Source organism: Desmodus rotundus, chromosome 3, assembly GCF_022682495.2.
Source record: "Desmodus rotundus isolate HL8 chromosome 3, HLdesRot8A.1, whole genome shotgun sequence".
In the NCBI taxonomy this organism is placed as follows: Eukaryota; Metazoa; Chordata; class Mammalia; order Chiroptera; family Phyllostomidae; genus Desmodus; species Desmodus rotundus.
This window is the reverse complement of record NC_071389.1, coordinates 112,171,159-112,188,745: the sequence shown is the minus strand read 5'-3', so window position 1 is coordinate 112,188,745 and position 17,587 is coordinate 112,171,159. Positions and strand designations below refer to the sequence as shown.

General features: G+C 36.0%; 1 protein-coding gene across 18 annotated transcripts in view; it reads right to left on the bottom strand.

The window, feature by feature from the left end:
* Positions 1–17,587, bottom strand: part of ERC1 (ELKS/RAB6-interacting/CAST family member 1) — a 536,970-nt gene that overhangs the window by 84,670 nt on the left and 434,713 nt on the right. For 12 of the 18 annotated variants that reach the window (XM_053920835.2, XM_053920834.2, XM_053920839.2 and 9 more), the window contains one exon: positions 3,274–3,372. In XM_053920835.2, coding sequence (XP_053776810.1) covers positions 3,274–3,372 — 99 coding nt within the window. Of the gene's footprint in view, positions 1–1,716; positions 1,784–3,273; positions 3,373–17,587 lie in introns of all 18 variants that reach the window. The other 6 variants (XM_053920845.2, XM_053920849.2, XM_053920844.1 and 3 more) reach the window with 1 other exon arrangement.

The window sequence follows — 17,587 nt, the reverse complement described above, 5'->3', positions numbered from 1 at the left end:
ACAAAGGTCAGTTTATCAGGAGTACACAATAATCACAAATGGGTATGCAAATGATAACAGAGCTTCAAAATACAGAAAGCAAAAGTTGACAGAATTCAAAAGACAAGCAGAAAAATTTCAATTAAACTTGAAGATTAACACTTCTCTCTCATCAATGAACATACTGGACCCCTCCCCCAGAACCACAAAATTTTTTTAGTAAAAGCCATGGAAGACCTGAACTCTCTCAAGCAGCAGGACCTAACTGACATTTATAGAATACTATAAGCAATAACTAAAGAATACTATTCCCTTCAAGAGCACATGGGATGTTCACTAGATGGACCATGTGCAACTAAAATATAATCCTGTTCATGTTCACGTATGTGGGGGAGGTGCTTCTTGCTAAGGCATGCTGAGAAGTTTGTATGTTCTGATAAAATTGACCAGGCAGGTTCATTTAGAAGAGGAGCCTGGTGGACAACATTCAACTTCTGAGGGGCCCCATATGCTTTATGATGACCAATACCTACCACGGTAGGATGCAGAATGGGTAAAGAGAATCAGCAAACCGATTCCCTCAGCTGAAGCTTTGTCTGGCGTGCCACATTCTAACCCATCAGGCTTTTGATCGGTACCAGGTATTTCACGTTCTTTCACATCCTCAGGATAAAGTCATTTGGAAAGCTTCTCCCCTTCACGGTACATGCCCCTTTCCACAACTTACCTCATCATCCTTCTTGGCTGTGTTTGCTAGTGAGAGGTCTACACATGTCCCATCATTTTAAGAAGCATAACACCAAGACACAGACTTTTCAAGGAGAAGCGACTTGAAAAGAGTGAGATCACTAATAAGCATGGGCAGTTAATCCAGGGAGTGCAAGGGGCACCAATATGTGTGAACTTATTAATCATAATCATTATTTTTTTCTCCTAAGAAAAGGATTTCCTTAGTCAAACCCCCAGGGCATCAGATCAAAGGGAGATATTGCCACAGCTGGACTATGTTTTCCAGCCAACTGGCCTGGAAAGGAGAATCTAGACAGTGTCCTGGCAACTGTTTAACACAGCAGCAATCTGTAACAGACAGGGAAAGAACTCTGTAGACTGACTTTTAAAAAAGTCTTCCTTTACTTATTTTTGAGGACAGTTTGAGAGTGATGTCAAAGCCCCAGGGGATATCCTTGGTAGGCACGCTGGAAGAATTATTGACCTTGAGAATTCAGAGCATTCTTCTATAAATAGAAACAAAAGGTTTTATTTCACAGTGCAGGTTGCTTTTTTAAAAAAGACTACATATTTATGTTTAATTATCATAAAAAGCATATCCCAAATCTACTGGCAGAATACTTGGTCAATTTTCTATTTCCAGTTTGATGTAGGTCTCTATAAACCTTGCCAGGACACTGTAAAATCACACTAGATAGGATACTTTGTTAATAAAATCACAACAGGAGAAATTTACTTATATGCCCTGGAAGTTCTCCCAAAATGTATTTAAAAATTATAAAAGTGACTATTAATACACAAGAAAAAGAGAGCCACAAAACCCAAACCCCACTATGTCAGAAGCACAGCAAGACACAAAGTAATCATGTGAAAATGAGAAACCAGACAGCACACCAAAAGATTTTATGAATTACAGAAAAACAAGATGTAAGAATGATTGTGTAAAAAAATAAAATGAGAGCAAACAAGCAAAAAATATTTCTATAGTTAAGGAAAGCCGTTTCTCACCGTTCTGAACAAAATGGCTGAACTAAGACCATCTGATTGGCTATGCCCATATACCCTCCTCCTCATCCTACGGTGCGGGAGATGACAAAGGGAACAATGCCCCAGAGCAGCATGGGAATGAAAAAGAGTTGGTTAGTATTTAAAACAAAGACATAAGCATAAGTAGTAGGAGAAAATGGTCTCTAATTTCTTGACTCTTTTTATATTAGATTCTAATTCCCTAAACTTCCAAAATTAGTAATTAGTTTGTCATTACACTTCTATGCTTTCTACCTTTCCAAGATGCTGTCTCTATCCCAGGGCTTATCTGGGCAAAATTATCAAGTTGGAGACTTTTCTTTATTATTTGCCTTTTCTTTAACCTTTCTCCATTTCTGTTTGCCTCCTGCTAATACCAGGCATCCAACTTGTATTTATTATCAAAACCTGTTTCAAGGAAAAGATCTAATACCCATACTGTATACACTGGCATAAATTTAATCCTAGGTATCCAGAAGCAAGTGGAGAAAACGAAATGACTTCCTGGGAGAAAAAGACTGCTGACCTCAGGCAGGCAGCTCTCTATTACGCTTACACTACAGATTGGCTCGCCTAAGGTTTAGTAAAGGTCATCATTCTGTGACTATAATTTCTGAATTTTAGAAAAGAATTGCTGCTTTCATCTGTAATATTTCTTCTTTTTCTCCTAACATCATGGCTATCACTTAGTGGAGATGTTTAGTGAGGGAGTTTCCCTCGACTTTTTGATCATATGGATGTAATTATTTAACTATTATTTTCCCCCCTCAGCTATACATTTTAAGATTGAGTGTGATGAAGATGTTGAAATCTGATTTTGGCAATGGGGTATGAGGTAATCTGTTCACCACTCTCTCCCATCCATCATTTTCAACATCTTGGGAGAGTTCCCTTCTTTCAAAAAACTACAGTTATATATAGTTCCCTTCAGAGTCATCAATGCTTCTTTTGCATTGATGAGAAGCTGAAGGCAACAATTTTCCTTGAGAATGACATATACTGGAGGGATCCACCGAGGAAATGGAATAAAGAAACTGTTTCAATTTTCATGTTTAATAGGTGATGAGCTGAGACTCTGAAATCTGCAGTTACAGAATAGTTACCTCTACACAGAGCTGTGCCTCACTGCGCTCACAAGTCTCTTATTTTTCTAATAAGGCATTATTTCTTTACTGAGAAAAGCAGGACAGTTACAAATTAGTATGTGTCTCTGAAAACATCAAGATTTTTTTGTCAACCTAATTTAAGAATTCTTTATTGTCCTCAAATCTTTTGAATATCTCCTCTTAAAACATTCAGAATAATCCACCACCTTCCTACAGAGAAATTGAATTTGTTTTAAAAAATGTGAAGGAATTTTCAGAAACATTATTTTTATTTTTCTAACTTATACCCAAGAACCTATAGCATGACAGTACAAAATACATCAAAATAAAAGCATATTGGGTTTTTTAAAAATTTTTATTGTTATTCAATTACAGTTGTCTGCACTTTCTCCCACATATTGGTTTTTTATAACACATTCAAGAGCACACTTACCTGGTCTGGGGAGGGTTTGTGATTGCTTTGATTGGAATGGGAGGATCTGAAGTGGTCATCCTCATAGTTGTCGGCCATAAGCTTCATTCGATTTTGCGTCTAAGAAGAAATGATTCATAAGGTTAAATTTAAATTAAAATTCTATGACACTGCAAAGTAACAAATGCCTTAAGAATGTCATAAGGAAGGATAAACCTAATCCTGTCTGAAATAAAATAAACAGGATTTCTGAGGATATTGGGGGGAAAAAGTTTAGGCGCAGCTATGAACTGAACTGCATCCTTTCAAAATTCATTTTGGAGCCCTGTCCCCAATGTGACTGTAGCTGGAGATAGCCTTTTGCAGATATTTAAGGTTAAATAAGGTCACTTGGGGGAGTCCCTAAGACAGGACTGTGGCCTTGTAAGAAGAAGAGAGATATCCCTCCCCCCTTTTATTCTCTGCCATGCGAGGATATAGTAAGAAGGCATCTTCTCCAAGCCCGAAGACAGTTCTCTCACCAGGAACTGAATCAGCTGACACCTTGACCTTAGACTTCCCAGCCTCCAGAATTGTGAGAAAATAAGTTTCTGTAGTGTAAGCCACCAACTCTATGGTATTTCGTTATGGCAGCCTGAGAAAACTAAGACAGGCACCTAAAGTGGAATAGGAATTTAAGTGGGGAGGAGGAATAATCTCAAATTAAGCATTTGAAGCACTGCTTGTTTTTATTTTTTTTTTAAATAAAGACTGGATTACACTATACATAGGACAGGACTCTATTTTTTCACTTCATGATATACAAACCCATCTTTCCATGTTCTGTAAGAACTACTCATCCTTTTAAACAACTATTCCATTTAAGGGGGAAGTTATATAACACACAGACCATAAATATTAGGAAAAAGTTATTATCTGTAAATGAAATGATGATATACCTAGAAAATCTCAGACAAGTGAAAAACTAACACAACGTATAATAAAGTTCAGTGATGTGGTCATGTAACAGTGGGGAATTGTAGCAGTGGGAATCGGTAACCCGCCCATTTTTTTGACATTGTTTCTGTAAATGCTGACTCTAATATGCAGCTTACAGATGGACAGCATGTTTGTATAAGAATCCTAGCAATTAACTTCAAAATACACAAACTCTGACCTTCAGGCAACCCAGCTCTGGGAGATTTGCTGACCTCCAAACTTACGGCCAGGATGACGTGAAGCCACGGTAACTCAACCAGGATGAGGCACACCGAACCATCACTTGCCTTATCAGTATGCACTGTGCTTGTCTGCACACAGAGATCTGTTCAGCTCCTGCCTTTGATCTCTCTGCTCTGCTCCCCTTTCCCTCCTTATGAAAACCTCTGCCTCCACTGAGAGGTGGAGATGGGCTTTGAGACAAGAGTTCCCCCATCTTCCAGGCTGCTGGCACCTGAATAAACCATGCTGCTCAAAACCTGCCTCTTGAGTATTGGCTTTCGAAGTGGCAGGCAGCTGGGCTTGCATTTGGTTACAATCAGACAGAAGCTACACATATAACATTCAATATCTTTTTTTCAAACCACAAATAAACAATTCAGGTTTTTGAAACTAAGTCAAAGACTTTGAAATCCTCTTCTTCAACCCTAGACTAGAAGAGAATTGTTACCATTACTTTCTTTTCTCAATGTTTACCAAAAAGGAGGACTGAATTGGTGATTCTATGTGATTGGTTAAGCCCTGCATACATGGGGGAAAAAATAAATATATAAAAATATACAAAATATTTATATAGTATATAGATATATATAAAATATTTATATCTATATTATATAAAATATTTATGTATTTATTTTTATATAAATATATGTATATATCCTACATACATATGTAGGACCCCCCAAAACTCTGGAATTTATTTATACAAAATTGTTTAACTAATGTTAACATGTTTAAACTTCAGTCACCTTCAAAGTACTCTCCATTTGATGCAATACACCTATTGAGACTTTTTTCCACTGCTCCAAACAGTTTTTGAACTTGTCAATTTTGATATCTTTTAGTGCTTCTGCCATTTTTTGTTTCACCTCTTCTATGTCGGCAAAACATTTTCCTTTGAGGACTTTTTCATTGGGGAAACAAACAAAAAGGTTGCTTGGGGTGAGATTGGGTGAATAGGAAAGGTGGGGCACAGGGGTTCACATTGTTTTTGGTCAAAAACTGCTGAATACTCGGTAGTGGTGCGAGCAAGTCCATTCGTAAATCACCTATCATGAAAGGGGCAGATGCATTGAGTCTTCCAAAAAAATTCACCGAAGCCGAACGTAGCCTCTCACAACAGCACCAGCTGGTGCACTGATCCAGAAGGGTTCCTAGAACACTCACCTAGCAGGGAAGCCTGTACTACAAGGGGCCCAGCCTCATATGTCTTACATATTATAAATTAACATTATATAATATATTTAAATGTTATGTATATATGCTCATAAAACATTTCAGAAAATTCACTTTGCAGAGCAAGCAATTCAGATGAAAATGCAGGATACACCATACATAAAATCAAACAGCAATACATACTGCATTAATAAAATATTGTTATAAGCTGAAGTTTTAAAAGCATTAAAAATTGTTAGTATCATATGATTTAAATGTTTCACTGAAGATTACCTGAAAAATAAAAATAAATCACATGTAAATACCTCTAATTGGTGATAATCATTGTTGATATTTAGGAGCAGCCATTCAGCCTCTTCCTATGACCATCAATAGTGCCATGCTCTTCTAATGTATTCTATTTCTGCTACAATATGGTGATTTTCAAGTTACTGTATCTTACAGTATACTTTGATATCTGGTAGGACATGCTGTCCTTCCCCTCCACTAATTCTGCTTTAAATTTGATTGGGTACCTTCTACACATTTGCTTTGGTAGATGAATTAACATTTTGCCTAGTTCCACAGAAAACTTTACAGAGATTTTTCTTCGGTATTTTTGCATGTAATGAATGATGCCTAGGCGAACGCTTTGGAGCAAATTTGCTGAATCTGAATTCTAGTTCTGCCCCATATCAGCTATCTAAGTTTGGATACCCTACTTAAATGCTCTGAGCTTCAGCCTTCTCACCTTTAAAATGAACGTAACAATACTTTCCCCATAACACTGTTGTGAAGGTTAACCCACTGACCTAACACAAGCATTTAGAAAGCTACCTGGCAAAGACAACACCCAATGAATTTTAGCTATCACCATCTTTATGAACATTTTTGATGTCATTAAATATTATTCTAAAATCTAATTTTAACTGGCTGCATAGTATTCAATTGAATGGATGTTTAATGAATCCCGTATCATTGGGCATTTAGTTCTTCATATTTTTACCTAATAATATATGCACATTTCTACATCAGTTCCTCCCTCTACTATAAAATGAAAGCAAAGAAAATATGTATCAAAAATTATCTGCTATAACAAATTTGTCTTCTGAGATAACTTACAGAGACCTTGAAGTATGCAGGATAGTTTTTTTATGTCATGTTGTATTGTGTGACCCGTGCAAAGTCTTCTGCAAAGTAGCTCTTGGAAAAGGAGGAAGGAGAGAGGAAAGGGCAAAGTGCTGTAGCCAGGAAGTGAGCAAAACATCTGCATGTCATTCATTTGGTTAGGGAACTTTTCCATGTCAACTTTGATAAGAATGTGCAGTGAAAGGATACTTGGCTAGTTATTTTCTTAGAACATGATGCACTTAATCTTTAATACCTGATAAGCAGTGCAAGTTAAAAAAAACTTAAGAACTAACAAAGCACACACAAATTCCCCTTCCAGGCAGAATGCACTTCAAGTATATCTTAGGAATGAATGTAAAAGCCTCCCAAAGGAACTGATCACAGTAGAAGATCAAAGACCACTCATTTGTTCCATGTAAGAGAATGAAGAAATAATCATAAGCACTTCTGCATTTTGAAAAGACATGAAAATTTTCAAAGTTTAGTGTTCCTAGGCCTGGTATTCAGAAACTGTGTGTGAAGCCTGTTCTCTACACAGTTATCAGGGTTGAACACTAAATATCGGATGACTCACAGAGCATTAGGTATTATAAAGATTGGATAAGTGAGTCTGTGCATTTAAGGAGCTCTTGGGAGTATGCTCTTCTTAAGATAAGGTCAACAAAACAAGCAAAAGAAATAAGTCCTTCATGTTTTACTGACATGAAAGGCACTTTATATCCAAATATTTTCCCTCTTGAATCGTGCCATGTGCATGTGCAGATAGCTGAGATCCCCTTGTTCCAATGACATAAAAAATAAGACTCTGATAGGCCCTTGGCTGGGTAGCTAAGTTGGTTAGAGTGTCATCCCAATACGCCAAGGTTGTGGGTTCAATCCCTGGCCAAAGCACATACAAGAAGCAACCAATGAATGCATAAATAAGTGAAACAACAAATCAATGTTTTAAAAAAAAAGACTGAAGGAATGAAAAACAAAAGGAACTTGCTGAAATATACTTCTTTAGTTGTAAATGCATATCTATGTATATAGGTGCACATATCCTCAAAGAGAAAAGGAGTTCGCCATTTATCTTTTCTTCTAAGACTAAGATGTTGACGTCCAAAGTGTTAGAGAAACTGTATTTCATAGAAAAATTCTTAATTAAGCTAAGCAACAGTACATGCTAGTATCAGAAGGTTTGAATTTGATCAGAGCTATCTAGTTGATCATTAATCTTTGCTTTTTTGGTTTGTGATAGTGCTATTAATTTACCTAAATATGTTTTAGAAATAATTGTATGGTGGAAATGCAGATTGGTGCAGCCACTGTGGAAAGCAGTATGCAGATACCGCAAAATATTAAAAGTGGACCTGCCTTTTGACCCAGCAGTCCCACTTCTGGGAATATATCCAAAAGGAATCCACAACACTAATACGAAAGAACATAAGCACCCTATGTTCACTGCAGCGTTATTTACAGTTGCCAGGATATGGAAGCAGCCTAAGTGTCCATCAATAGGTGAGTGGATAAAACAAGTGTGGGACATTTACACAATGGAATAGTACTCTGCTGTAAAAAAGAAGAAAGTTTTACTCTTTGCAACTGTATGGATGGGCCTAGAGAACATTATGCTAAGTGAAACAAGCCAGTCAGAGAACGACAAATTTCGTATGATTTCACTCATACGTGGAATCTAATGAACAAACTGAACTAACAAGCAAAACAGAGACAAACTCATAGATGGAGAGCAGGATGACAGCTAAGGGGGTGAGAAGGTTATGGGGTGGAGGGACTGAGCAAAAAGGAAAAAGGGCTCATGGACATGGACAACAGTGTGGTGACTGCAAGGGGGGGGATGTAAGGGGACTAAATGGTAATGAAAAAATACAATAAAAAATTATACTTAGAAATATTCTGAGATATTTTAGAAAACACATCATAAATATACCTTAACCTTACTAATTTGAATTATTCCAAATTATAGTATTATTTAAGCAAGTCTTAAAATTATATCCACATACATTTGTTAAACCTTGAAAATAACTTTATTATAGTGCACTTTAATCAAACTTTAACTTGTTACATTTGTATTTGATATACAAAATGATAAAAACATAATCCCTATAATTCTAGTTCAGTGAGTCAGATTCGGTGTTATAAATTTAACAAAATCTCAACATTACCTTTATTTGAAACTTTACTTCATAAAAACATAAAAATTAGTCGTTAATTATCTTGAGGTGTTTCAGGTGTTCTGTCATTTTATACATATTGACTGAAGATTTCCTTTCTACTTTGGAAAGTTCCTTTCCCATCGGGTAGACAATGGAAGCCTTGGGGGAGGCTCACCAGAAGCAGTGCGGTGGGGAGGGGACAGCGACAGGATTAGAAGAAATAGCTGCTGAATGTGGCCCAACAACAGTCACAGCCAGGTTACCTTTACATCCCACTTTATTATCTCGGCCGGAGGGTAAGACCTATAATAGAAGTGTTGTCTACTGATTTTGCTTTGATTTTTAAATAAATCAGCTTGGTAGTTTAATTTTGGTCCTGATTAGTACTTTTAGTTTACTGATGAAATTGTGAAACTTATTATCTTGCAAGCACTTTCTATGATGAAACCATAAAAAATCTCAGCTGCAGCAACCCAAAAGCTGACCAATTTTCCCCATAATTGCCATGTTGTTTTAAAAAACTTCACAGTTTTTTTTGAATATTTTTGAACATTTACATAGTATAAGAGCTTGTAACAGTAAAAGTAAGTTTACTTCCTAACCCTGAGTTCATCTACATGGGGCTTCCCACAGTTACCACTTTCTTGCACGCATTCCCAAAGAATTTCCTGACACTCCGTGGTTGCGTAAGACTGTGCGCACATGCACACATACACCTTTCCCTTCAGGAAATGGAAGCATCCTCTATTCAGTATGCTGCACTATTTTCCCACCTACTACATCTTGAACAGTCTTCCATACCAGTAAATAAATGGCTGCCTCATTCTCTTTGCTGATGCACATGTAGGTTATTTCTAATATTTTGCTGTTAACAAACAATGCTATGAAGAATAATCTTGTACATATGAAAAACTGACAAATATCAACTGTCAAAACTAAGTTTAATTCTGTTAGATATCACTCTTCCTCCAAGTAACAGCTTTTCCCTATTGTGAAAAACCTGAATTTGTTTGGTCATATAGCTGGAGTTGTTATAAAGTCCAGGTCCCCAAGATACACACCTGGTTTCACAGAGAAAAGGAGGGGTACAACTCTAAAGAACATCCATATGTCTAGCTAACTTTTAATTGATTTAAATAAAAAACAATGTACAAAGATGGCATTAAAAATGTATATAGCTGTTAGAAAAATTTATTCCTATTTGATATGGAAAGGTCAAATATATTCAAATACAGTATTTGTATTGTAGTGTATATTCTGATGCTTATGGAAATTAGGACATAAGTGTACATTACGTTTTCATTATTGGTAAAACATCTAAGAATTATAGTGGCAGGCTCTGTTTACGAGTCTGTAAAAGGTTCTTTAATCCTTCAATAGAGACCTAGAGCAATATCAGATTAAATCACTGTTACAATTATTATACTTGTGACAAATAGGAATACAATAGAGGTAGTTTGTGAGGCTTCTTATGATTAAGAAGGTGTTCTTCCAAATTGTTCTACTGTTTCCTTTACCTTGTTTCTTTTTATCAGTGCCACTTTTTCGTACTGAAGCTACACATTGAGGACAGCATACATCAAACACATCGCCAAGGGGAGCACTGTGAGCTCCCCTTCCTTCCACAGGTCTTCTTACCATTCATTCCACGTATAACTCTCCACCCGTTTGGGTATTTTTGGTTTGTTTGATTTTAGGTATAGGGTTAGGATTAAGGATAGAGTTAAGGTTGCAGTAGGTATAGGTTTACAGTTAGGTTTGAAGTTAGGTATAAGGTCTTGGTTAGGGCTAGAGTTGTGGTTAGGTGTAGGGTTAGGGTGAAGGTTAATGTTAGGGTTGAGGTTAGGCTAGGTTTTGGGTTAGGTTACGGTTACTGTTAAGTTTAGTGTTAGGGTGTTGGAGAAATTAGGTGTAGGATTAGAGTTAGAGTTAGGGTTGAAGTTAATTTTAGGATTAGGGTTGGTTTTGAGGTGAGGAATAGGGTTGAGGTTGCCATGAGGTTTAGGGTTAGAATTGAAGTTAGGTATAGGACTGAGGTTATGGTTACGGTCCATCTGGTATTTCTCATCCATGAGTCTCTCTCCATGAGTCCTTATTCACCAAGTAGCTCAATCTAAAGATCTTGGAGTGATTCTTGACTTCTCCTTTTCCATTAATATCTACATCCAATCAAGCCACAGAGTCCTACTGAGTTTGTCTCCAAATACAGGGGTGAGCAAAATTAGGTTTACAGTTGTGAATACACGAAGTTTATTCTTGTATTATTATTTATTATCATTAATCTACTTTTGTTCACTGTTATATTCTCCTATAAGTGTAGTATTTCATCTGCATTACCACTGGTTTACTATATCATTGCTTCTTTAAATTGCTATTAGTTATCTTCCAATAGAAAATTTGACCTTGACACTATCCTGCCTTTAAAAAATCCACTGGCAGCAGGCAGCCCCCACAATGGACAACATATGAAGGCCCTTCCCTAACTGGCTATGTCCTACCATTACAGCCTCATTTTCTCAAGGCTTTTTGTGATATACTGAAATTACATTAACCTATTTTGCTCCCTCAGTCTAAATCTAAATATTAAACCATTCCTAAATTTTTAAGATAAACTATACTTAGTAATAGTGTATTTTTACAAATTGCTGAAATTGCTAATATTTTATTTAGAATTTTTATATCTACATTTGTACATAATATGGGCCTCTGATTTTTTGGTACTGTCTCCAGTTTTATCATCACAATTATGCTAAACTCATGAAATGAACCAGAGAACTTTCCTTTTATTGTATTTTTTATAACAATTATTATAAGGTAGGAATTATTTGCTGTTTTATGGTTGGTGGAATTTATCTCTAAAAACAACTAGGCTTTGTACCTACTGGTAGAAAAAAATTTTAAACTTAGGTTTCAAGAGGATGATTCCGGTGTGATAAATTACATAACTGGTATAAAGTTAATCCTATTTTCCTATGATTTTATTTTATTTTTCCCAACTGTGAAATATTTGTTAAGAAATGCAGCTTCACTTCCTTCAAATAGAATGTAAAAGCTAATATATAAAAGGGTACAAGTAAATATGTAAATATTTCAAAAACATTTTAAATAATTCCTATTATAAAACATTTTCAAAAACATAAACCCCTTTAACATAAAATCATTGTCTGATACAGAACTTTAAGGTATGCTGAAAGAATGATCTATTTATTTTTTTAACTTTTTAATTAATTTTTTATTGTATTTTTTCCCATTACCATTTAGTGCTCTTATACCTCCCTCCTTCCCTCCTGCAGTCACCACACTGTTGTCCATGTCCATGAGCCCTTTTTCCTTTTTGCTCAGTCCCTCCACCCCATAACCTTCCCACCCCCTTAGCTGTCATCCTGCTCTCCATCTATGAGTTTGTCTCTGTTTTGCTTGTTAGTTCAGTTTGTTCATTAGATTCCACGTATGAGTGAAATCATACGAAATTTGTCGTTCTCTGACTGGCTTGTTTCACTTAGCATAATGTTCTCTAGGCCCATCCATACAGTTGCAAAGGGTAAAACTTTCTTCTTTTTTACAGCAGAGTACTATTCCATTGTGTAAATGTCCCACACTTGTTTTATCCACTCACCTATTGATGGACACTTAGGCTGCTTCCATATCCTGGCAACTGTAAATAACGCTGCAGTGAACATAGGGGTGCTTATGTTCTTTCGTATTAGTGTTGTGGATTCCTTTTGGATATATTCCCAGAAGTGGAATCACTGGGTCGAAAGGCAGATCTATTTTTACTATTTCGAGGTAGCTCCATATTGCTTTCCACAGTGGCTGCACCAATCTGCATTCCCATTATAGTGCAAAAAAGGGATCCCCTTTCTCTACATCCTCACCAGCACATGTTTGTTGATTTATTGATGATGCCATTCTGACAAGTGTGAGATGTTATTTCATTGTGGTTTTAATTTGCATTTCTCTTATGATTAGTGGTGTTTTGCATCTTTTCATATGTCTATTGGTCATCTGTATAACCTTTTTGGAGAAGTGTCTATTCAGGTCCCTTGTCCATTTTTTAAATTGGGTTGTTTGTTTTTTGGTGTTGAGTTTTGTAAGTTCTTTATAAGTTTTGGAGATTAATCCCTTATCAGATGTATTGGTGAATATGTCTCCCATTCAGTGAGTTGTCTTTATTTTGTTGATGATTTCCTGTGCAAAAACTTTAGTTTGATGTAGTTCCATTTATTTATTTATTTTTTATTTCCCCATTCAGATGTGATATATTACATAACTGGTATGAAGTTAATACTATTTTCCTATGATTTTAAAAGTCTCTTTTGTAGCTGCAGATGTGTTTCCTTTTCCTCTCCAAAACACTGTTTATCTATTTCTGGTCTCTTTTTTTCCTGGGCACCTCCCATCTTTCATATCCATTTGTACGTCTCCAAGAACCAACTTTTGATTTTGTTGACCTTCTCTATGGTTTCTCTGTTTTCTATTTTTATTTCCCTTTTTATTTCTTTTGGGGTGGGGTTTTTACTCTGATGTCCTTTTTACTAATTTCTTGAGTGATGCTTAGCTCATTAATTTTCAGTCTTCTAATATGATGTAAGGGCAAAAACATTTCCCCTAAGAACTGCTTTAGCAGCAGCCTATATATCACTATATATCAAAAGGTATACAAATTTTGATATATAGTGTTTTTGGTGTTGTTCTAAATGTTCTGCAATTTCCTTTAGGATTTATACTTTGACTTAAAATTATTTAAAAATGAGCTTAAAAATTTCCAAATGTACAGAATTTTGTAAATATTAATATTGATTTCTACTTTTACTCTATTATATTCATATAACTTGGTCGGATTTGTATAAATTTATAGTCATTTGTTGGACTTGTTCTAAGATTTAGTATGAGATCACTTTTTATAAATGTCTCATGTGTGCTTCCGAAGACTGCCTATTTTCTTTTTTTAAGTATTCAATTCTATAATACATCATCTGTATACTGTACTGTGTGTCCACCACCCTATAGAAATAGGATGCATATTTTCTAACTGTTGGTACAGAGTTCTTTCCATATGCGTCCATAGCTAAAGATTGTTAATTGTGTCATTTATATCCTCTTCTATTCTTCAACTGTTTGCTCTGTTCAATTTCTCAATATAATTGTGAACTTGTGAATCTCTTTGTGTTTTAAATCCTTGTCTGAGGACATATTTATTGACTTCAGAGACAGAGGAAGGGAGAAAGGGAGGGAGAGAGAGAGAGAGAGAGAGAGAGAGAGAGAGAGAGAGAGAGACAGAGAGACAGAGAGACAAAAAGAGAGAGAGAGAGAGAGAGAGAGAGAGAGAGAGAAACATTAATGTGAGACATCAATCTGCTGCCCCTAGTACACACCCCGACCAGGCTTACAGGACGACGTTCCAAGCAACTGAGCCACTCAGTCGGGGCTGAATTTCTTTTTTTAGACTAAGTTCTTGAGTCAACAGAGCTTCAAGTGTGTTGTATCTGTCAGGTAAATTGTTTCTTTTGTAATTATATAATTTATATTTTTATACCTAACATTGTTTTTCTGCTTTAAAGCTGATTTTGTAATAGTCATGAGCTCTACTGGCTTTCTTTTCTGTTAGTATCTGCCCAGCACGTATTTCTAAAAACAATTTTACTTTCATTCTGCATCATTTTGTTTTCAGTATGTTTCTCAAAAATAGAATATTCACTTATTCATGCAACAATATTAGGTGTCTGACATTGTTCTAGGTGCTGTGATAAATAAAGTACCTGCTCTCATTGAATTTACATTTTATAGAATATTGACTGAACTTAGAATAGCCTATAGCTAAATATTGTATTTTTCTACTTGTCCTCAATAAAATTTAATCTATTTATATTTAAGGTATTTTTTGTATGGAAAAAGACATGCAGGTTATGATTATAATAATACAAGAATAAACTCTGGCCCTGGCTGGTGTGGCTCCATGGATTGAGCACCGGCCTGCAAACCAGGGAGTTGCAGGTTTGATTCCCAACCAGGGCACAAGCCTGGGTTGTGGGTGAGGTTCCCAACAGGGGGCGCACGAGAGGCAATCAAACATTGATGCTTTTCTTCCGCTCTTTCTCCCTCCCTTCCCTTCTGTCTAAAAATAAATAAATAAAATCTTAAAAAAAACCCCCAGTAAACTCTGTTTCATGTACTCACAATTGCAGACCTACTTTCGCCCACCTCTGTATTTAGACTTATTTCTAAAATTATTTTTGGTAATTACATGTATTTTTTCCCACTACCTCTGTTTCCTGACATCTAGTAAATGGATCGACAATTTTTTATTAAATGTTTTCCTTATTTTTTCTTCTATTTCTATTCATTATTGATTACATGTAATATTTAGCATGGATAAGTTGACAAGTACAAAGTTGTCAGATATCTATTCTCCTTCCTTTACCATACAAAGACTTTATTATATAATATTCCAACTGGTCCCACTTAGCATTTACTGTTTTTTCTAAAAAATATATTTTATAACATTTACTGTTTTTATCACTGTTTTAATCCCTCATCAAATTTATCATTGCTACTAAATTAATGTTTATGGCCAATACTTATTTAGATTTGCCAACACATTGATTCTTCCCACCTGCCAACATTCTTCTGGCATCTCACCTAATTTCTTTATTACTGAAGCATTCCATTTTTAGTGAGTGAGCGTAAGTGATAAATTCTCTTAGTGGTTGTCTGAAAATATTATTTTTTTGATACTTTGGGTGTAGAATTTTAGACTTGCAGCTATTTCTTCCTCAACACTTTGAAGATATTTATTATCCAACCCTCTTAAGCCTTTTATTGATTCTATTGAATCTACTGACAAATTTTTGTATTCTTTGTAGGTAATCTGTTCTCTTTGCTTGCTGGTAACATATCTTTCTCTTTGATGTTCGGCAGTTTCACTAAAACATGTCTATGTGTAAATATTGATCTTGTTCAAGACTTGTGGTGCTTTTTCAGTTTGAGGATTCATGGTTTCATCTATTCTAGAAACTTGTTTTTATCCATTCGAATATGCCTGTTCTGAATTTTCTCTATGATCTTTCTTAAAACTCCTACCAGATGAATGTTGCACCTTTTCATTCCATCTTACATGTCTCTTAATCTCTCTTTTATTTTTTCTATCCCATCTTAGCTCTCTGTGGTGATTTTGGATAATTTCTGTAGTGTTACCTTTCAAATCATTAATTCTCTTTTCAGATGTGTCATTTTGTCCACTAAGTTTTTAATTGAATGACTAGACTTTTTGTTTCATTTCATATTCATTATCAGGCAAATCTACATGTACACTTTAAAGAGTCTATTTTTCCCCCAATGCTTACTATGCACCAAGCACTGTTCCAAGACCCTTAGGTAATGTGATTAATTTAACCCTCACAGCAACAATATGAAGTAGGTACAATTATCACCTCAATTTTATAGATGAAGAAAAATATGGGGTACAGAAAACCAAAATAACATGGTAAAGTTCACAGGGCTGGAACTCTAATAACATCTAGCTTCAGAGTCTGTATTCCTTTTTATAACTAAAATAATTAGATCTTCATATTGAGAATTTCCAAACATATACAAAGGAAGAAAACAGAAAGAACCCCCATATACCCACGTCCATCTTCAAAAACCATCATTATATCAATCTACTTGTTCCCTTTATCCTCCCCATTCTCTTTGTTTGCTGGGTTATTTCTTCCTTTTTATTTACTTTTAATTTTGAGATAATTGTAGCCTTACCTGCAGTTGTATGAAATAACACAAATTTAGCCAAGAAAACTATGAAACAAAAAAACAAAGTTGGGGGACTCATACTTCCTGATTTTAAGTTACTCCTAAGCTTATGGTAATCAACACAGCATGATATCAGCATAAGGATTGAAAGATGGATCAATGGAACAGAATGGCAACTCCAAAAACAAACTTTACATGAGTACCAAGATAATTTAATAGAGTAAAAATACTCTTTTTAATAAATGGTGTTGGGAACAAAAGCATACCCACATGCATAAAAATGATTTAGTCCTCTACCTTGCAACATATAAAAGAATTTCCCGGGGGAAAAATAAATTCTGGGACTTCTGGTCAAGATGACGATGAAGGCAGACAAGGCTCACCTCTTTGCACAACCACATCAAAATTACAACTAAACTACAGAACTGTCACCATTCAGAACTGTCAGAAATTGAATTGAATGGAAGTCTGATAACTACAGAATTAAAGAAACCACATCCATCCAGACTGGTAGTAGAAGCTCAGACGTGAAACGGGCTGGTCCCTCACCCATGTATGGTGGATAAAAATTCAGGAGATATATTTCAGGAATGAGGAGTCCCAGTCCCACAACAGGCCCCCCAGCCCAGGGTTCCAGTGCCAGGAAGATAAGTCCCCATAATTTCTGGCTGCAAAAACCAGCAGGGATTGAGTCAGTGGAAGAAACTTCTAGAGGCCCAAGGCGTTCCCCTTAAAGAACCCACACACAGACTCACTTACTCAGACTCACTCCCACTGAGCTCCAGCACTGGGGTGGCAGCTGAAGGGCATCCGTGGCTTAAAGGGAGGGACTCAAGTGTCTGGCACCAAGGCAAGCAGTGGCCATTGTCTCTTTTCTAAACCCTCCCCTACAAGGCCACCAAGCAGATGCCATATCTTAGACTCCATCAACCTAACACTCTTTGACCCTC